Source organism: Coptis chinensis, chromosome 1, assembly GCF_015680905.1.
Source record: "Coptis chinensis isolate HL-2020 chromosome 1, ASM1568090v1, whole genome shotgun sequence".
Taxonomy (NCBI): Eukaryota; Viridiplantae; Streptophyta; class Magnoliopsida; order Ranunculales; family Ranunculaceae; genus Coptis; species Coptis chinensis.
Window position 1 is genome coordinate 72,591,835 of NC_141456.1, and position 23,059 is coordinate 72,614,893.

The 23,059-nt window shown below is 37.2% G+C and overlaps 1 protein-coding gene across 28 annotated transcripts; it reads left to right on the forward strand.

The window, feature by feature from the left end:
• The first annotated feature begins 4,647 nt into the window (after positions 1–4,647).
• LOC147525123 (uncharacterized) lies at positions 4,648–23,045 on the forward strand. Of its 28 annotated transcripts, none has more exons than XR_015221039.1 (6): positions 4,650–5,310; positions 17,119–17,199; positions 17,346–17,435; positions 22,154–22,281; positions 22,509–22,782; positions 22,906–23,045. XR_015221039.1 is itself a non-coding variant. In XM_086605488.1 (4 exons), exons 1-4 carry the CDS (start codon positions 5,185–5,187, stop codon positions 21,270–21,272), a joined length of 345 nt encoding a protein of 114 aa, XP_086461614.1. In that variant the 5' UTR covers positions 4,648–5,184; the 3' UTR covers positions 21,273–21,577. The 28 variants fall into 28 exon arrangements, 1 of the variants encoding a protein (XP_086461614.1); XR_015221040.1 differs by having other exon boundaries at positions 22,518–22,782; XR_015221041.1 differs by having other exon boundaries at positions 22,714–22,782.
• The last annotated feature ends 14 nt before the right edge of the window (positions 23,046–23,059 follow it).

Here is a 23,059-nt window from a genome sequence, read left to right on the forward strand (position 1 = left end):
ACAAAGATTTTAGCATTTGATTTGTCCATACAATTTACAACATATAATGCAAAGACAATTAAACAGTCCACGATCCACAATCAAAGCCCAATATATATAAGCTTTTACACACTACTCTCACGTCAAATCTTAATTCGATAATGACAAACAACGTTATATGATGTTCGACAATATTTTATTATTGTATTTGTCCATATTCTTAAATATGTGAAAAACGGGAAAAAGTCAACATTCCAAAGTCAAAGGTCAACGGTCAAAGTCAACGGTCAAAGTCAAAGTCTACACGTCATGGTCAAAGTCAAACTGGCATTTCCATGTTCGACAAGTTTAGAGTCATAGCCATGGTTCATGGCTAAGGTCAATGTGCATGGCTCATAGGCTCATGACTACGGAAACGGTTCGGACCTAACTAGCCGAGCCAAAACCTTAGAACCCGAAAGTCTAAACATTGGAAAACCCATATAGATCTATTTTAAGTCCTTGGATTGGCCCCAAGAAATATTAGAAATTGGCCCAAAGACGTATACTGAAATGGCCCAAAACACAACTGAGTTCGGCCCAAAAATTTAACCAAAACCGCCCAACAAAACAAAATGAAACGGGCCCATAGACTAATATTAGAACCGGGTCTAACAACTTAATTAAAATCGGGCCCAAACAAAACTAAAAGATTTCGGCCCAAGCTAACAATAAGGGGTTTGGCCCAACCAATTAGGCCCAAGCCCACACCGAAATTACTGTTCATCTTCTCCCTCCACCAACAGCCACCAAAACCGACCACCACAACCTCCACACACCACCCTACACAAACCCACCGATTTTAATCCCTATAAAAACCCCTACAACTTTAATAAAAGCTAAAACCTCAAATTCTTAAATCCCAACATCACCAAAACTAGATCTGAAATCGCTTTAAAAATCAAAGCACCATTAAAGCTTGTTCCAAGCTCCAATCGACAAAATACACACACAAATTCCAACCTTCTAACATACATCAACAACCCACAACACCAAAAACACGGTTCAAACCCGAATCATAAATCAAAACCCACACCCTTTAATCAGATTTCATCCGAGATTGATGCTCTTCAAGCCATTAAAATGAATAGTCTACTCAAATGCTTTGTCCTCCCCTATTCTTTTACGGGTTGATTATCAAAGCCCAATGCACAATACACTAGCTCCACTTCAATCATACCTCAACAACCAACCAATCAAACCAAAAAACAGCCCCACCACCTGTTCGATAAACTATCTTGATTATCATTCCACCCATTCTCCACTAACGATTGAATCGTTTCAAGCAATCGCCTGCATGGCATCCCCATGTACCACCCATTCTCATGGCATTTCTAGTTCAACATACATCCACAACCCCATCAACGGTTTTAGCCTTTAATCATTCTGCGATCATTTCCATTTCAGAGGCGCCATTGATGCTCTTCAATAATGAAATCTTTGCTCCACAAAGTTGCCGGTTCAAAAACTAAAACATATCGACCTAAACCAAAATTCATAAATTATAAAAACACTTAATCAAATCAATTAAATAAAACTAGAACACTTTCGAATATAAATCCGTAAATAATAGATCGGAAAATCATAGTTTATGAAATTTGTAAATTAAATTCTAAAAAATTTATGAGTCCATTTGGATAAACACAAAAAATTATCGTTTAGGTAGTGGTGAGAGATAAACTCTACTCACTGACGTAATGGCTTGGACCATTGCAAAGTTTTTCCGAGCCACTTTCGACGAATCCTCCCTTTATCTCGCCGAATAAATGGACTTTGAAGCCCTAAATGCTCCAATGCTCGAGTAAACAAAGTACAGCCTCCATTTTTAAAACATATTTTATTTTCCATGAACCCTATTTTCCGAACAATGTGTTTATATACTTGGGTCCAAAAACTCTAAGTCCAACCACCGGACTCCAATGCCCAAAAAAGCCCAACCCTATTTTCCGGTCCCGAGTCCAAACCAAATAATTTTGAAAATAAATAATTTAATTAATTAATTAAATAGATAAAAACGTATTTTAAAAATACGGCCGTTACACTCTAAACGAAAGTAAAACTACAAACTGAACTTATACGAAGACTTATCAAAGATTTCTACTCTCGATACTATTGAAGTAGAGTTGGAATAGAAGATTCGTTCCACTCATAGTTCTTTAGCATTCAAGTTTCCTATGACTATCAATCCTACCAAAGTCAATGAGAGAATTACGAATTATACTACGAAATGCTACGGAATACTAAGGTTTGAATCTAGAATAAAAATTAGGGGGGAATTGAATTGACCTTGAATCCAACTTAAGAACTAGCATAGATTGTTGTAATCCAATTCTTACGAATTTACGGTAAGAATTGGTTGTTCTAATCCCTAATTATACATGACATCTCTATCAATTCATAACTAGCATATGAGGACGTCCACCCATTCTCATGGCGAATCAATGTCCTTCTAGAGTGGAATAGACTTTTACAATAATTCTAAGCTAACAAAATCAAGTTTTCATCAAGGCTTCATCAAACTCCTCTAATGGAGGTTTAGCCTCGATTCATCAAACTATCATTTTCAAATAAAATTGAATAAAACATAATATAAAAATTCTATCTTTATTGAATTTAACTAACCAATAATTGAAATCTAAATTAACAACTAAGAATTGAATAACAACTAATAACTAAATTTAGATCTAAGTAATTCAATAAATAATAAAATCGAATTTAACAAGAACTAACTATTTTATGTATCTAATTAATGATAAACAATGATTCAATACTTAATCTAAAACAAGGAATGAAAACTAATTAATAAACTAATTAAAATTATCAAAACTAGATCTAGAACTAAGGTTTTAATGGCTACTCTAATTGCTACTTTCTAACCTAAACTAATTGATACTTAAGAGCTAAGTCTTGTGTGTTGAAATGGAGGAGACAAGATCTACATTTTCATGCATGGGCTGAGGGTCCATGTTTTGGGCCGGAAAATCGAGCTCAAAGCCCAATTTCTTCAGTCCACAGGCCCTTTTTCAGCTAGCTTTGACTTCAACAGGAATTTTGTCCACTTCTACTCCTCTGATTGGGGTAAGGTTTGGACCATTGGAAAGATATTTCCGAGCCGGTCGTTTTGACATAAGGTATGCCAAATTCTGAGGCCTGAGTCCAAAGATAAGATCTTCGGAAGTTCTACTGACTTTTGTGTGCTGTTTCTGCCCGTCTTGGCCTTTAATCCCAATAATTTCTTAGCAACCAACCCTTTGCTCCTTTATATCGCCAAAGTGGTACATTTCTGCACATAATTGAGTTCCATGCCTGAAATGCATAAAAGTACGTAATTAGCATTAACTCTTATTTATTACTCGCATAATTGGTCTAAAAGTATTATTATTAAGGGGTTAAAACTATAATTTTGGGCTTTTATCATGTTCGCTGATTCTATGGAATTGAAGTCCTAAAGTCAAGACACCTCCTCCAGTAAGCAGAGTGATTTTCTGGTGGTTGAATCTTAACCCAGTAGCTATAACAAACTTTTATAGGATATCTTGTACTTCCACCACAGTCATTTCCCCCCTTAAAGAATAATAAAAGGTCATCTACAAAATATAGACTAATAACCTCCATCTTCTTACATTTTGGGTGGGGTTTGATGAGTTTTGCTTCAAGGCTTAGCTTCAGTAAACAGCTCAAAACCTCCATAATTATAACAAACAAATATGGTGAGAGCGGATCACCTTGTCTTAGCCCACGCATACCTTTGAAATAGTCTTCTGACACTCCATTAATAAGAATAGAAAAGTAAGGGTTCATGTAACACATTTGAATCCAAGTTATCATTTTAGGAGGGAACTTTAGTCTTGTGAGTATGGCAATACATATCCATTAATCCATCCCATCTTGCCAACTCATAAGTAGGGGTACAGACAGATATGTTCGGATTCGGATATCGTTGTATCCAAATCCGAAATTGTGCACTCAAATCCGAATCCGAATTCGAATCCGACGAATGTGCCACATTGTTATTTGAATCCGAATCCGATATCTGCTTCGAATATCGGAAAATATCCGATCTGATCACAAAATCAGTAGAAAATCTAATAACCATCCAAATCAACAAAAAAAAAAAAAAGATCACAAGATTTTTAATCTATAGCTCCATTGAGTTAGCTCGAAAATTAAAAGTTTTTTCTAGATCCAACAAGAAATGGAATGAAAAACGAAATAGTTGCCTCATGTTCTTCAACAAAATATGACCAGATGTTATTTTTGGAGAAAGTGAGAGATGTTAGATACGGACGAATTGAATGACGGTTAAAGTGTTAGATGAGGACGAGAAAAAGGTGATGAAGGTGGCGGCTATTATTCAAGTAAAATGAAAAGTTGTTCCATCTTAATAAGCTAATATGGTATCAAATGACCATTTACACCCTCAACATGTAACATATTTACTGTATTACAACTTAACATTTCGGATCGGATATTATCCAACGGATATCCTTAATAATCAAATCCGTATCCGATATCTTTTTGGATGTTAAAAAATATCCGTATCCGAGAATCCGATATCTAAAATTTTTCGGATAATATCCGATTTTTGGAATACTAATTCGAATCGAATAAGGATTTTCGACTATCCATCTGCACCCCTACCCATAAGCCCAAATGCCCCTTTACAAAATATCCATCTATCTGACCCGAGTTATTCAATCCTCTCTCTTTCCTCTTCTCAAATACCAACGCCTCCTGCAAAATATCCCTCTCATGATACTATCTTTTTTTGTACTCGAAAAAAGGTCCGAGAAAAAGAAAAATTGATAAATCATGAGGAAAACCCACCAAAAAGACTCAAGACCAGGGCTTCAAACGAAGGGACTTTTCCAATTTGGGAACATTACTACCCATTTCTATCAACATTTTTCCATTCACTCGATCATGTTGGCTCTAAGAGCATCACTCCTCAAGATAACCAATGGTTCAGATTAAGTTATTTAACAGTTGAAAGTGTGTGGAATATGATAAATAATCCAGTGATGAACAAGATCTTTTTCTCTCAAGATGTGGTTTCTCTGTCATTCTGGGGTGACATAGGTTGGGTTTTGGATATCAACAGCATTCAATTGCAAACTCCTAGGTGTTTTGGTACAAATTTCACAATTGTTTTAGCCGAGGAACCATATGCAAAATCAACTCAGTAAAACTAAGAGTTCTCGAGTGCTGGGGAATATTCATGGAGGAGAAGGTGTCTTGACTTTATCTTGTGAATCACAAAGAGATGCTGCTTGTGCTATTGCACCCCCTCAGGTAAAAGATCCTCTCTTCTCATCTTCAATTATATCTTTCAATACTTGCTTCCACCTAGAACATAAAATTTTCTCTTACAACCCTTCTCTAGTATGCTTCATTCTGAATACATGTTTTTTTAATCTAGAAAACTGTTACTCATCTCACATCCGCTACTCCACCGCATACCTTCCTTTTTCCTTGCATCGTATAATCCATTATCCATACATGTCAAATGATGATTTTTATATGCTAGTCATTTTAACTATACCATCTAAAAGGAGACATTCCTATGTAGGGTCTATGTATGTGTTTCTCTGTATGAATTTGGGCCCAAAATCTGTTGAAAGTACGTTCGTCCTTTTGGGGGTTGATGATAGTAGAGATATAGATAGCGATAATATGAGGATTCTTAGTTGGAACTGTCGGGGATGTGGAAACGCATCCACAGTTAGACACTTACAATACTTGATCAACAGTAACAATCCAGACAGTGTTCATATCAGAAACTAAAACTTCACAAAGCCATATTAACTCACTTGTCAAAAATTTTAATTATCCACATCATTTTGAAATACCAGCTATCAATACTGCAGGGGGACCTTTGCCTAATGTAGAAAGTTGGTATAAATGTACAAAGGGTTAATTAGACTAAACCCCCCATTTTATGATTCTTTAGACATAAACCCCAATTCTGTTTTCTCCCCATCACACCAATGTCAATATTTTACTTAATACCCTAACTGCCCTTGTTGTGTTTAGTGTAAGCTATGACACAAAAGTTGTTTTTAGAAAAAAAAAAAAAAAAAAAAATCTAATTGCACAAGCTCTGAGTTCCCATCGTTCTTCCTCTCCATCACATCATCTTGCCATTTGCTCCTTTGAAACACAAAACAACAATCATTTTTTATGGCTTACTTAGTGGTTTACTTAGTGGTTCATGTAAGATATCTCCATTTTGGCATTTGGAACTCTCACATTATCATGATTAATGGGCTCAAGAAAGTATTTGATGGCTTCATAGAATACATTCAATTTTATGTATGACATCATACGTGACATCAAGCAATATAACACTCTTAATTAAGTTGGAGTATATAGATTCTGTGTATTCCATGTTTGAATGTAAATAATCTATAAGCTTCAATTGGAAGGAGAGTTTGAGTATGTGATTTGTGTTTGCTGTCATGAATATATTATATCATCGGTCATCATTTGACCCGCTTTGGCTTTGTTATATGTGAGAATTCTACAAATGATACATCGAAGGCTTTCTTTTATAATTCATTAGTAATCTTTAAAGCGTTATTTGGGTATAGAATTGCCACACCCCATCCATCTAAGACACTAAACTTGTCATTTGTTGAATCAGTTACATGTGTCAATCCAAGATTAGGTAGTAATGTCAACAAAAGCCTCTAACAAACTTCAAATTTGATTTAAGTAAGTTATTTTTGTATAATCAAAGTCATTATTAAACACAAGTTCATAGTAACTTTGGTGAGTTCTTGCTTCTATAGTTCCCTCGGATGAGACTTTTAGCATAGTTGGAATTTTCATTTTCAGAGCTAGGTTACTCCAAGTTCTCACTTTGTGATTTGTCCATTACGATGTAGATGTCAACACATTTGTAGAGTTAGTGTACATTACTCAACAAGAGATAAATAGGTTTGGTCTATAATTGGAGGAAATACAACCCGGTGGTTGATTGTTTGCTTTGTAGTATATGTGACTTTCTCGTGAGGTTACATCGAAGGGGGTGATAACTTTGGTAGTATTCTAATGTTCATAGTTGGTTGGCGGAACTTATCTATAGCATGATCATATTAGAAGTGGTGAATTGGTAGGCAGGTTACATTTGCATTCTCTATTTTATGCAGTGTGTGCAATCATTATTTTTTTGTTAAATGTTCATGTTTGTGAATGATTGCTGTTTGTTCCCTGGGATTTAGTGTAGTGGATAGAATTGTCAGAGGTAGCAAATTTACACGAGTTTGTGCACTAAACACAACAAGGGCAGTTAGGGTATTAAGTAAAATATTGACGTTGGTGTGATGGGGAGAAAACAGAATGGGGGTTTATGTCTAAGGAATCATAAAATGGGGGGTTTAGTCTAAACATGTATATAAAATGGGGGGTTTAGTCTAATTAACCCATGTACAAATAACTTCATCTTCTTTTCATCACATCACATCACTTCTTCCATTTTCTTGGGTCCTAACTCTTTTCCTTGGATAGGTTGTTTCATTTATGGTAGTCCTTATCCTAACACTAGAGATCCAAGTTGGAATCCAATCCGTAACCTTCACAACAAAACCTCCCTATCTTGATCATTGGTGATCTAAATGTCACTCTCGCACCTGATGAATCTATTGGAGGAAAGGATTATGAATTTAATGATGGACAACTTGCTCATGATATTATTAGAGATCTTGCGCTCATAGATTTTGGATTCAAAAGGTACCCATACACTTGGTCTAACAAGAGGGTTGGACAAGACATCCAAAAAAGATTGGACTGGGCCTTAACAAATTCTGATTGGAGCCACCTGTTCCCTGGTTCCAATCTGCAACACCTACAAGCAATATCCTCTCACCATTGTGCTCTTCTTCTCAACACACAACCATCCATCCATCATCAACCAAAACCTTTCATGTTTCATTCAATGTGGCTGGATCATCCCTCTTACTACACAACTGTCCATTTAGCTTGGTCAAAACTCAAATCACCAAACTCCTCTTCTAAAATCTTCTTCCTTTTCACCTCTCCTCAACCAAAAAAGATTTGAGAACTTGGAACAGAACCACTTTTGGAAACATACAGAGACAAATATTTGCATCTCACAAAACCATTGAAAGTTTTAATAATCTTGTTTCTTCTAAATATAATTTATCTCTCTCCAAAAATAGGCCATGGATCAGCTTGATTACCTTCTGGCCTGTGAGGAAAAAATATGGAAACAGAAATCGAGAGATAAAGAAATAGTTGAAGGAGATGGAAACACAAAGTTTTTTCACATAAAAACTTTAAGACAGGAAATATAATAGGATTGAATGACTTAAAACTTCAACTGGTCAATGAATTTCTTCCCCTAAAGACATAGGCCAGGCTCTAGTTGATCACTTCTCAAACCTTTTAAGTGATGACAAGTGTGAACCTAATTCCTATAACATCCCTTTTTCCTAAGGCTATATCTGTAGGGGATAATTGTGACATTTTGAGAGCTGTAACTCAAGATGAAAGATGTCATGTGATGCAATCACAATTGCAAAGAAACGAATTCTACGAATTCTCAACTAAAATCAATTCAATTCAATCCAAAAACTAACTATGGCCAAAGGCCTACAACTCTTTATATAGGAAAAGAACTTCTAAAACAAATAAAACACCTTAAATTCGGAATTAATAATAACCCCAAAATACCTTTATACTAAATAACCTCAAAATACTAATTAGACCCAATTCTAGTACTCCCTAATGACATAAAAACTAATATAGGACTCCAATTATCAATGTGAAACCCTAATTCACATCATCATGTTTAGTATTGGAGGTCTAAAGTCTCCTGGCCCTGATGGGTTCCCTGCCATCTTTTATCATAGTTCTTGGGATTTACTAGGATTGAAAGTCTATCAGATGGTGTCTGAATTCTTTAGAACAGGCCACACTCACAAACATCAATCATACAAATATAGCTCTCATACCAAAATGTACAAATCCAACAACTTGTTCTGAATTTAGGCCCATAAGCCTTTGCAACATCTCATACAAAGTCACCTCAAAGCTTCTTTCCAACAGACTAAAAAATATCATTGCTCCTTGCATCTCACCTTTTCAAAGTGCCTTTGTTCCAGATAGGCAAATCACTGACAATATAATTTTAGCTCATGAGATCATGCACACTTTGAAACAGAAGAAAGGCAAATCAGGATTAATGGCAATCAAACTTGACATGTCAAAAGCTTTTGACAGAGTTAACTGGAATACTATCACCACCATCTTTAGCTCCTTAGGTCTTAATGCATCATATGTAAATTTGGTAACTCAATGTATATCATCTCCTCAGTTTTCTATCATGGTCTGTGGGTCTCCTCATGGGTTTTTCAAATCCAAAAGACTTAGACAAGGGGACCCCTGTCCCTTCTTCTGTTCATCCTTTGTATGGAAGTCTTGCCAAGAATATTAAATGAAAAAATTAAAAAAAAAATTTGTTCCAATTACAAGTACCTATTTATTGCTTGAAACCCCTGAACTTTCTTAAAAATTAACTAAAACGCTTATTGGGTCATAACTGCCTCGGTTGCGAGTCCATGAGAGCATTTCTTGGATCAGCAAAAACTCTTCCTCAGTTAGAGCTTATTGATGGGACGAGTGACTAGAGCTCGGAACATCTACCCGAGGTACTTTTGACACTGTTGACAGAACTGTTTGAGCATAGGTTGCTAGTTTTAAAGTCTTTTTTTGTGACATATATGGACTAAATTGTACATCAAAACTATCACCTTTACGCCTCAGATGTCTGAGTGAATAAGTTGTAAAGGATAAGTTGCCCTTTGGGCTTTCCCAAAAGGTTTCTTGGTGGCCTTTCCAGCAAGACAACTTTCACAGATTTCCATTTTAACAGAGGTTAAGTTACCTAACAACCCTCCCTTTGCTAAGCGGTCTATCTTACTGTGTCCAATGTGTCCTAGTCTAGCCCAGAATGGTGTCTCTGAGAGAAGGAATAGAACCCTGCTGGACATGGTTAGGTCTATGATGGCTCAGGCTAACTTGCCCATCTCATTTTGGGGTGATGCATTGTTAACGGTTCGCACATATTTAACCTAGTTCCTTCAAAATCGTTGACAAAACACCCTATGAACTATGGATTGGTAGACAACCCATTTTGAACTACCTTGCACCATGGGGGTGTCGCGGTCTTTTGTCAATTCTCAAAATCGAGAATTTGGGAAGTTGAGTGCTCTTGAAAGAAGTGTCTTTATAAGATCTGATGAGACTTCTAAGGGGTATATCTTCCTAGGGGAGGATACTCAAGGGCATGTCATAGAAATAGAAACACGTAACGTCAGATTCTTAGAGGATCAATACCCAATGAGGGGTGAGGTTGATAAGGATCTACGACTTTACGAAGTTGACAACCTTATAACTGCTGTTGAACAAGGCGAATATGAAATTTTCATCAACCCTGATTCCAATGACAATGACATTGGTCAACTGATTGGTCAATCCCAACCTCGTAAGAGTGTTATAGGCAATATCCCCAAACGTCGGTTTGAGATTGAAGGGGAGATAAATATGACCAATGCACTTATAGAAATATCTGATGAACCTAAAACGTTCAAGGAGGCTATTTCTGAGTCTAATACAAGTAAGTGGATGGAAGCGATGAAGGAAGAATTAGAGTTGATGAAGAAAAACAGAGTATGGGACTTAGTTGATCTACCTCCAAACAAGAGATCTATTGGGAACAGGTGGGTTCTCAAGATAAAAAAAATGCGGAAGGGAACATAGACAAAATTCAAAACTAGGCTTGTTGCAAAAGGTTATACCCAAAAAGAAGGAATAGACTATGAGGACACTTTCTCACCAGTAGTGAGATTTGCCTCCATACGTCTCCTTTTGTCAATGGTTGCCCACTTAGATTTAGAGCTTTACGAGATGGATGTAAAAACTGCTTTTCTCAATGGAGAATTGCAAGAGGAAATCTATATGGATCAACCCAATCGGTTTTTCAATCAAAGTCGGGAACACAAAGTGTGTAAACTGAACAGATCTATATATGGTTTAAAACAGGTCTCTAGACAATGGAATCTGAGATTTCTTGAAGCTATGCTTCAAGATAAATTCGAAATGGTAAATGAGTACCATTGCGTATATGTCAAGACATCTAAAAATGGTTTTGTGATTCTATCTCTATATGTGGATGACATTTTGTTAGCAGGTAACAACAAGGCATTGATAAATTCCATTAAGGAGTGGTTGTCATTAAACTTTGAAATGAAGGACATGGGTGAAGCTAGTTGTTTTAAGAGTTAAAATAACTCGGGATCGGCCCAAACCCTTGTTGTCTTTGTCTCAGGAGACATACATCAAGAAGGTTTTGGAAAGATTCAACATAATTGATTGCAAGCAAATGGATCTCCCAGTAAGTTTAGGAGAGTCTTTTGAGTTCTGAAATGTCTCCCAAATATCCTACTGAAACTCAGGCTATGAAAAATGTACCATACTCAAGCGCAGTCGAAAGCCTTATGTATGCAATGTTGTGTATAAGGCCTGACATTTGCTATGCAGTTGGGTTAGTATCAAGGTTCCAAACAAATCCACGGGGTCGCATTAATCGAAGGTTGTCAAAGAAGATAATGAGGTATTTCAAAGGCACCGTGGACTACTCATTTGTCTACCAAGGGAAAGATCTTAAAGGCGATTGGGTACTCCGATCGGTAGGCCGGAGACCTTAATGAGGAATTGATTTCGGGATATACCTACATAAGGAATGGAGGTGCTATATCCCGGCGCGAAGAAACAAACTTCTATAACACTTTCAACTATGGAAGTTGAAATATTGCATGCTACTTTCGCCACCGGGAGTTGTGTGGCTCGAGACGATTCATCAAACACTTGTCGGTGTTCTCGAGTCAGCCTTGAACAGTTCACATCCGGGTCGACAAAGATGGCTACTCTTGCATATGCTAAAGATCCAAAGTACCATGGAAAAACCAAGCATATAGAGTTAAAGTAGCACTACGTACAACAAATGATACTGAAGAAGAAAGTGGTTCTACAACATATATCCACTGATTAGATGGTTGCGGATCCATTGACCAAATCTATTCCAAAGGAACTCTTTCTTGCACATGTAAAAATGCTTGGGTTAAAGAAGATGTGATTATGTTAAGAACACTTTGATGGTTTAATGAATAAACGTGTATTTTTTCTAGATCGATTGCATTCTCATTATCATCGCTTTATCATCTCATGTATGTTAGTAGGGTTGGTTTGGTTCACTCACATGAACGATCACTTTTATTTTAAACGATGGGGGAGTTTAGCTTGACAAGTCACTAAACTTTATGGGAAGGGTGGACCTAGTCTTAGAGTCATACCCGCTTCTTATAATTGGATAAGAAGAAACAGGCTTCATAGAGAAGATTCTGTCTAAACCTACAAACGGTTGTTGCGAAGTGGGAGCAAAGTATCCTTGGAATTGTCATTAGGGATGACAACACTTGCATAGTATGAGTGGACATACATATATCTATTGTTGAGTAAACAAATTAGATACTCTTGCCATGACATGTTTTCACACAACATGTGTATAGTTGACCACCTGAGAGCAAGAAAATAAATATTCCTAAAAATTCTTGTTATGTGAGCTCAATTGATAGGTTTTTTGTTTAAGACATATCGAATGGTACCCTCCTTGAACTTTGACCTTGTCAAGAAAATAAGAGGACTACTTGTAACTTTGGTTTGCTCCCCACAAGCTCTTATTGAAAGGCTGACTGGATGCATACTAGGAAGTTGGTAGAACTCTGACGACAATGACTTGCGTGCAAAAGGTAAAAGAACTGAAGGTTTATCACACAATTACTGGGATTCTACCTGGCCAGGACAATTGATGATAATTGTGAATCATGTGATACATTTTTGACTTTATGGTGTGGACTCATAGGGATGAGTGCTATTTGTCAAAGTGATGAAACAAACAAATCTTGGGGTATACACACACTCTCCGGATATTAGGTTTTCGGATTCGTTTTCTTTAAGATCACTTTTATGGTAGATCACTGTGTTGTGCTTTTCATTGCGAATTGCTACTTCACCGATATCATAATACGTGTGCTAGGGTCACACGAACCATTTGTCGTGTGAGACACACGAATGGCTGAGCATTCTACTTAAACACTTCTCTTAGAAACCTTTTTTGTCGTTGTGGGAGAGTGGGTGATGTTGGAAATAAGGCCGGGTCAGACCTGATATGGATAAATGCCCACCAAGATAAGGATAAACCACCGGGATAAGGATAACCTCCAGGTATTGGGATGAGTATAGGACTCTATCCTTAGCTGATTTTGGATAAGTATGGGACTCTATCCTAGCCGAATTTGAGGAGGTGGGAGAGCTCTATTAATAGAACACCACCCCTTCACATATTGATCATCCCAAAAACGAGCAAATCTCTCTCCCTTTTACCCTACACATGCATGATTCCTACGATATGTACAATTACGCTATATCACACGCATAAAGTAGCGCAGCAGAAACAGTAGATCGTACCTTGGTCACAGCTTTCAATTTGAAGTTCCAAGCTTTGATTTACCGGAGAAGCTGATGTTCTTGGCACACTCAAGATCTTTTTCTTCTCAACTTAGTTAGAGTCAAGTTCCAACCACGAACGGGAAGCAACCTTTGTTCACGAACCAAAAACCAAGAACTGACAATGGAGCAATGGAGTTACCACCTATGGAATCTCTACGAAAAACTAGCTTCTTCTTTAGAAAACGTTGGAGGCCACCATTAAAGGGAGAGAGAGATTTGCTCGTTTTTGGGATGATCAATATGTGAGGGGGCCCGGGGTTCTATTTATAGACCTCTCCCACCTCCTCAAATTCGGCTAGGATAGAGTCCCATACTTATCCAAAATCGACTAAGGATAGAGTCCTATACTCATCCCAATACGGGGTGTTTATTCTTATCCCGGTGGTTTATCCTTATCTTGGTGGGCGTTTATCCATATCAGGTCTGACCCGACTTTATTTCCAACATCTCCCACTCGCCCACAACGGCGAAGAAGGTTTCCAAGCGAATCGTTTAAGTAGAATGCTCAGCCATTCGTGTGTCTGACACGGCAAATGGTTAGGTGTGACCCTAACACACGTATCATGATATCTGTGAAGTCACAATGAAAAGCACAACACAGTGACCTACCATGAAAGTGATCTTAAAGAAGACGAATCCGGAAACATAATATCCGGAGAGTGTGTATACCCCAAGATCTGTTTGTTTTATCACTTTGACAAATAGCACTCATCCCTATGAGTCAAAAACGTATCACATGATTCACAATTATCATCAATTGTCCTGGCCAAGTAGAATCCCAGTGATTGTGTGATAAATCTTCAGTTCTTTTACCCTTTGCACGCAAGTCATTGTAGTCAGAGTTCTACCAACTTTCCAGTATGCATCCAGTCAGCCTTTTAGTAAGAGCTTGTGGGGAGCAAACCAAAGTTACAAGTAGTCCTCTTATTTTCTTGACAAGGTCAAAAGTTCAAAGGAGGGTACCATTCGATATGTCTTAAACAAAAAACCTATCAATTGAGCTCACATAGCAAGAATTTTTAGGGATATTTATTTTCTTGCTCTCAGGTGGTCAACTATACACATATTGTGTGAAAACATGTCATGGCAAGAATATCTAATTTGTTTACTCAACAATAGATATCTGTATGTCCACTCATACTATGCAAGTATTGTCATTCCTAATGACAATTCCAAGAATACTTTGCTCCCACTTGGCAACAACCGTTTGTAGGTTTAGACAGAATCTTTCCTATGAAGACTGTTTCTTCTTATCCAATTATAAGAAGGGGCATGACTCGGCACTAGGTCCACCCTTCCCATAAGGTTTAGTGACTTGTCAAGCTAAACTCCTATTGTTTAAAATGGAAGTGACTGTTCATGTGAGTGAACCAGTCAACCCTACTGACATACATATGAGATGATAAACAGTATAATGAGAATGCAATCAATCTGGAAAGAATGCACGTTTATTTATTAAACCATTAAAGTGTTCTTAGCATAATCACATCCTCTTTAACCCAAACATTTTTACATGTGCAAGGAAGAGTTCTTTTGGAATAGGTTTGGTCAATGGATCCGCAACCATCTGATCAGTGGATATATGTTGTAGAACCACTTTCTTTTTTAGTATCATTTGTCGTACGTAGTGCTACTTTAACTCTATATGCTTGGTTTTTCCATGGTACTTTGGATCTTTAGCATATGCAAGAGCAGCCATGCTGTTAGTCCAGATGTGAACTGGTTCAGCAGCTCTTGAGAACACTGACAAGTGTTTGATGAATCGTATGAGCCACCACGACCTCATGTGGTAGAAAGCAAAGATGCAATATACTCAGCTTCCATAGTTGAAAGTGCTATGGAAGTTTGCTTCTTGCTGCTCCTGGATATACTCAACCATTTATTATGTTGGTATATCCTGAAATTGAATTCCTCTCATCAAGGTCTCCAGCCCAGTCGGCATCGGAGTACCCAATCAGTTTAAGATCTTTTTCTTGGTAGACAAGCGAGTAGTCTACGGTGCCTTTGAGATACCTCATAATCTTCTTGACAGCCTTCCAGTGTGCGACCCTAGGATTTGTTTGGAACCTTGATACTAACCCAACTGCATAGTAGATTTCTGGCCTTGTACACAACATTGCATACATAAGGCAGGCTTCCGACTGCTCTTGAGTATGGTACATTTTTCATAGCCTGAGTTTCAGTAGGATATTTTGGAGACATTTCAGAACTCAAAGACTCTCCTAGACTTACTGGGAGATCCATTTGCTTGTAATCAGTCATGTTGAATTTTTCCAAAACCTTCTTGATGTATGTCTCCTGAGACAAAGACAACAAGCGTTTGGGCCGATCCCGAGTTATTTTAACTCTTAAGACATAACTAGTTTCACCCATGTCCTTCATTTCGAAGTTTAATGACAACCACTCCTTAGTGAAATTTATCAATGCCTTGTTGTTACTTGCTAACAAAATGTCATTTACATATAGAGATAGAATCACAAAACCATTTTTAGATGTCTTGACATATACGCAATGGTACTCATTTACCATTTCGAATTTGTCTTGAAGCATAGCTTCAAGGAATCTCAGATTCCATTGTCTAGAGGCCTGTTTTAAACCATATATGGATCTGTTCAGTTTACACACTTTGTGTTCCTGACCCTTGATTGAAAAACCAGTGGGTTGATCCATATAGATTTTCTCTTGTAATTCTCCATTGAGAAAAACGGTTTTGACATCCATCTAGTAAAGCTCTAAATCTAAGTGGGCAACCATTGACAAGAGGAGACGTATGGAGGCAAATCTCACTATTGGTGAGAAGGTGTCCTCATAGTCTATTCCTTCTTTTTGGGTGTAACCTTTTGCAACAAGCCTAGCTTTGAATTTGTCAATGTTCCCTTCTGCATTTTTCTTTATCTTGAGAACCCACCTGTTCCCAATAGATCTCCTGTTTGGAGGTAGATCAACTAAGTCCCATACTTTGTTTTTCTTCATCGACTCCAATTCTTCCTTCATAACTTCCATCCACTTACTTGTATTGGACCCAGAAATAGCCTCCTTGAACGTTTTAGGTTCATCAGATATTTTGTAAGTGCATTGGTCATATCCGGCGAGTCTATTTCCTTTTGGAAAGATATTTGCGTAGGGGAAGTACTATTGAAAGAGCAATATAACTACATGTTTGTGTTGGCAACTAACAAGAAAATAAAGGTGCTAGATTATAACGAGAGGGTGGAGTGGAATGTTACTTTACGCAAAGGCGTAAATGATCTAAAGAGCAAGGGATTTAAAGGTTTGTGACAACTTGCATCGTTGCATGGTGTTTTTGGAGCAAACTCCTTGTAGGAGTTTCACTGCACATGCTTTTAGGGTCTCGATTTAGGATAAATTCCAGAATTCAAAAAAGGAAATAGTATAATAATAGAGTAAAATTCATACAGTAAATGCACTTTATTCTTTTTCTTTTTTAATTGATAAATGAATCTTCATTATGCAGCCTGTTTTTAGTCCTTCTGTTTTGGCATGATGCAGCCTGATGATTCATCCACAATTTCCTTATTAAATGGTGAAGCCCTGCCAGCTGACCTGGCTCATGAGCTGATAGGTATTCAGGTAGCCTTACAACAAAGATACTGCATTCCTTTATTTTCTTTACTCATCTAAATAACCAAAAGCAGTATACATCCTTTGTAGAACTTTTAAGCTCCTTGGCATGTCCAACAGACTCCTTTTTTATGTGCTGCAAGGAACTGTTCTAGCTTGGTGTTTTTCTAGCATCTGTTTGTCATGTTTTGTTGGTGATAACTGAAGGCATTTATGACACTGATATGTGGCATCTGATTCTGACGGTATGCCTCTGTCCTTTTCTTTTTCTTTTCTTGGTTCTTTTTTTATTAGTAAATGTAGGGATCTTTGTACTACTCGGATCAATTAGAGGTTGTCAAATGTTATATCCTGCGTTACATGAAAACGACAATGCAACATGAAGAAGGAAAAAGAAACTATAACATATCTCAGCAATGCTCATAATGTTAAGGATACACGTAGGCCATAACATATGTGTGTCATATTGTTAAATATGAGCCATATATTTTTGTTATTTCTTTCTATTTCTATGTTGCTTGTCTTCCAAGATTTTCATGTTTAAGGGACATCCTAAGCTTGGCGAAACAAGGGACAGCCAAGTCCTTAATTTCCCAGTCATAATAAAATCCCAAGTTTATAGCTCAGTTTTTGAAATTTGGGGTGTATTATTTTGTGGAGAATTAATTTTGTTGTGTTTGTTTGTTTTTCTGATTTAATTTTTCTGGATGTATTTCAGCCAAAATATGAGTGGTTTTGCAGTGTTGCCATCTTGGTTGCTAAAAAAAAAAAAAAAAAAAAAAAAAGACAGACAAAAGAAAACTAGTTAATAATTAGGACCACTGTAATTCTAATAATTAGGACAAGTTTAAGGTTAAGAATGTAAGCAGGGGTGGTGTTTGTCATTTGGTGATGGACTGATGGGGTTTATGGGCCATCTAGATGTGTTATTAGATGTTCGCACCTGTCACTTTTCAATTCATATGAAGATTGGGTCTTGAGAAAGTCGGGGCTTATTTTCGTACTTCGATGTTTGGAAGGTTAGTCGGGTCATTTTACATGACTTAACTAGAAATCTAAACTTGGGGTAAATCCTGGCTGCTTTATTTTTATTTGTGTGTGTGTCGGGGGGGGGGGGGAGAAATAAAACCAGAGACCTCTAAAAAAAATCGGATTTGCGTATATATTATAGACAGTAATTGATATTGCCGGTTGGAATTAGATGTTAGTTTGCATAATGGTTGTGTGGCAAACAATAATTAATTAAAAGAAAGTGTGAACGTGGAATCAATCTCTTATTGTTTTTGTTTCTTGAAAGAAACAAACTTGCTGCTATTCATTCATTGTCATGGTTTATAAGACACAACATAGCCTCAAGCCGCTCTGCCTCTGTGAGGCTTTAAGAGGGAGGGTGGGGGGTGGGAGGGTTAAGGCTCACTGACAAAAAAAAATCTTAATTTTTTTTTTTGTTGAAATTGAGCAGTTTTTCATATGAATAAGGTTTTTTTGTCCTTTGAACATTGATTAAGGATGGTTGTCAGGACGTCCATTCTCAAAAAAGGGATGTCGCATTTGAGGCATTTATATAAAATTAAAAAGACAAAATAAATAATTAAAAATCGAGGCTTGCCTCGAGACTCAAGGAGGCTTAAAGACGTCTTGTGAAAACATTGGTTCAGATCTTGCTGAATTTCATTGGCAAAACACCATGTCTATAGTTGATTATGTAGTCTCTGACAACGTTCATCATTCATTGGGTAAACATAGCTGTCACTTTCAGTTATACAGTTTCTGATAGTACTAAATATTTTACCGTGTCAACTGAAATAATTTCTAACTCTCTTGCGTTGATAAAAAAAAAACGTGTTGAATACGTATATGTGTCCGTATATATGATATACCTCATTTTTTTTTTTTTTTTGTCTCAGACACTTCGTATCTGTGTCAATGTAAATTAGATTCCTACCATTAGAAATTTAGTTATCATAAAATAAAAAAAAAAAAATCAATGATGACATCATCCTCTTATGGTCACGTAATGAGTTTTTTCATATTCGGAAAGATCTCTTCAAGTTTGTTGATTGCTCCCCCTTTTTTTAACTAAATGAGCAAGTTTTTATATTTGAAATGAGGAGAAGAGTGACAATGAGATGTACAGAACAAAGGAAAGCAAAAAGGTGACTCCTAGAGAGAGTTGTAACAGTGCAAAGTTCTCTAGTTATACAAATCTAAAGTAGTTAAGGTGACCTCCCATTTGGACAACCAAGGGCGTTTCCCTTCGTACAAAATGGTACTAGTATAGGTCATAGAAATAGCATGATTGGCTGCCTTGTCAGCTGAGAAGTTTGCTTCCCTCCATGTAGGCGTAATTTTGCATGCAAGTAGTAAGTTTTCATTGGCAGATATCCCATATATTTTTCATGCACCATGGGACATTCCTTGTACCAAACGATGAGATTGCAACTTCAGAGTCTGCCTCGATCCACAACTTACTCCACCCTCTTTGCATTGCACACTCCATGCTTTCAAGTATAGCCAAACATTCAGCTAGGTAGTTGGTGTTGACTCCTAACTTTCTCCATAGTACCAGCATGAAATACCCACTTCTGTTCCTATAAATAGCTCCTATTCTTGTAATGCCCGGTTACCCATTGATGCACCATCACAATTAATTTTGATTGTATCTGGTTCAGGCAACTCCCAAGTACATTGTTTCACTGTTTGATGAGTAATCCATCGCGGTTGGACTCCAATTATTCAAAACCTCAATGTCTGTGGCTGACCACATTTGAGCCTTCTATAATACCCCAGTTTGTTGAATAATGTTGGAGATTTCCTTGTGACAAAACTGAATGCTTCAGCTTTTGTTATCAAAGACCAATCTATTTCTGTGATTCCATAAAATAGTCAAGCAGCTGAGTATAGCCGCATCCCACAAATGCTTCATAATAGGGCTGTTGCTCACACTTTTGCTTTTAGCTTCAGTACTAGAGTAGAAATTTGCTGAGAACTTGAACTTATCAGCCACCCAAGTCCAGCACTTCCTAGCAGACTCGCAATGCCAAATAATATGCTTAAGATCCTCAGATTTCTGCTGACAACAGTAGTACCTTGAAGCCAGATGGATGCCTCTCTTTGTTGATGGTAACCACTACTACCCACTATGGATTCTTTTTATATTGTCCAGCTATTCACTGACATGACTGGTAATCATTATCTCTCGCTGCCACTCTGTCTCTCCCCATTCTCTCATTTGGTATTGGTTGTCGTATTTCTGCTGCTATCTGCTCTCATCTACAACAGCACTTTTTTCAGAGGTTTGTCGCACACTTGTAGATTTGCACACTCCTAGATTTGAAGGAACCTCAACAAGATATCTCGTGGTATTCGCGCTGCCTCTGAGTATCTTTAGGAGGCCAAGACTTATGCAGATGCCTTATCTGCTATTGGCCAACTGGTCACCAACAATGACTTGGTTAATGTTGTTATTTATGGTCTTGCTGATTACTGCTCTTGAGAGCCTTGATCTCTCAAGGACAGTGAGCAACATATCAAACTCGGAGCTAAGACCACGAAGAACATCATTGATCAAGTCATTGTCTGTGACTGATCCGCCAATGGCAGCTAAAGCATCAAGATTAATTTTGGCTTCTTGAAGTTACTCAGAGACTACGGGTATTACGAGATATCTCGCGAATCAGGGAAGCATTTACGACTTGAAAAGTGCTTCTGAAGATGAGACCAGTGGAAGTTCGACATCCTATAACGGATTAGAAATTGGGTAAACATAAAGATGTGTATTTTTTCAGTACGTAGCTTGACGGATCTATTATGACAATAGCTATGAGGCGCTCAATGGGCCTTTCAAATCTTGGAAAACTCTTTTTTTGTCCAACCTAGTGTATTCATATCTCAATGTACAAGTGCCAAGATGGAACTACATCATGTCTTACATGGAACGTATGAATTCTATATTTATATTCTACCCTGACACTGTCTCAAAGCATTTAAGAATTTTGCTATGAAATATGTGTTAAGTTATATATCTCTTGCAGGGAAGCCCTTCGGATCAACTTATCGAAGACGAGACATTAACATTGTGATGGCCCACTCTAAATCCCTTAATCAATCTAAGATTGCTGGATCTGATACTGGATTGTTACTTTGGGTTAGTCTTGTGTCAAGAACAAGGATTAGATTAGAAGACCCTATTTTTTACCACTAATGAGAAAATATTCATATTGCCTCCAACTTACCCTTCTTTCCCTTGGCACCATAGCTATACTCTCCAATCTCCAACTGCCTGATTCATGCCCGTTCTCTTTGTAGCTGCAATGACAACTCATGGTCAATATCTTAAAGTAACATAATAGTACCTATAAATCTATAATATGCATTTTACATGCAATCTTATTCTGTGTTACATCATTTTGTTTAAGTAGGGGTTCTGAATTTATAATGACTCGTGAATTTGTCAAATTCAATTTATTATTATCTCTATAGTTCATGTCCTGCACTAGCTTACCAGTCTAAGCTTAGTGCATTTGCAAGTTTATCTTTTTTTGTCTGCAGCCTTCATCACTGCTAGGAAAAAGGGCATCTGGAACAAATTTTTGCACCCAAAGAGTTCACAATTAGAACCCTATCCTTCCAAAATTCTGCTTTGCATGTGAAAACTTTATTGTTGATTGAGAAAAATTATCTTTGTTTGACTTATGTTTTTGACAAGTTTCTAGAATATTTGATGTTTTTTTACATATGAATCATGTAAGGGCAAAGCTTTACCCTCTTAGTATGGAGAACATCTTTTTCAAATAAAACAAACTGTTTCCTACTTTGTGAATGGGACACCCTGCAAGTGGTTCCATTCCTCATTGCCTCTGGGTCAACCCTTTGACAAATTAACTGCCCATGTGTTTCACATATTAAATTTTAAACATTAACTGCCGGACACTGTATATTGCAAATTTATTTGTTTCTGTAGGTTGACTAGTTGAAGCATGGCATACCAGATCCGACTTCTTTAACCCCTTCACTGAAAAGGAACTAAATGATGTTTTGTGAAGAAATGGCGAAGATTATTTGGTGTCTCGAGTTTTTTGTGCATACCAAGTGAGTAACAGTATGCTTAACCATTACGTACTACGGTACAGCTCTCCAACTGTGCAAGGGATTATTTTTAGAAACTTTAATGGTTCATGCGTAAAAAAGTCTTCACAGAATTGGTAAAAGAGATTTTTTTTTTCAAAACTATATCAGTATTTTCCTCTTAGAATTTTCCAGGGTCCTGTCCATAGAAGGTAGTACCATGGAAACAACTCAACCTTACATTCTCACAGCCGTGTCAGGTTGCAAGATCAAGAGACAGCTCCTCACAAAAAAATTCAGCTGAGGAAAACAATTGCACAATATTTCAGTTCCACTTCTTTTATGGGATTAAATCATGGAAGCGTATCAAAAGAACATATCTCTTCTGTTAAGACTCCTAATATCAACACTGAGGATTTGGATTCAAGAGAAGTGAATTTGGTTTTGCTTCCACAGGAATCAAGATGAACCACAGGAGCTCAGTATGAAAGTTTTGTTAGTATGTTAGGGAATCTCCGGGATCAGGTATTTCACACAGATATACATACTGCGCCTATACTTATTTCCACAAAGTGTTTTAGTGTCACTTCTGGTTCAACGAGGACACCGGCAATTTGTAAACTAAAGAGGTTTTTTTTGTTACTACAGGTGTTGTCTATGAATTGTCATAGCTTTGCAAAAACTGTGTCAGAGCGCGAGAGGTTGCGGAACTGCTCTCAAATTTGGGAAAGTGTAAAGAACTCTCCAGTTTTTTCCATAAGAACACTTCAAAGTTGGGGTATGTTAGAAGCTAGCAATCGTT

Bases quoted from the DNA above. Each gene is read 5' to 3' on its own strand.
- LOC147525123 (XM_086605488.1), top strand. From the start codon at position 5,185: ATGCAAAATCAACTCAGTAAAACTAAGAGTTCTCGAGTGCTGGGGAAT. The intron at 17,200-17,345 runs GTAGCCTTACAA...GAACTGTTCTAG, and splicing joins ATGAGCTGATAGGTATTCAG to CTTGGTGTTTTTCTAGCATC. The intron at 17,436-21,224 runs GTATGCCTCTGT...TATCTCTTGCAG, and splicing joins TGTGGCATCTGATTCTGACG to GGAAGCCCTTCGGATCAACT.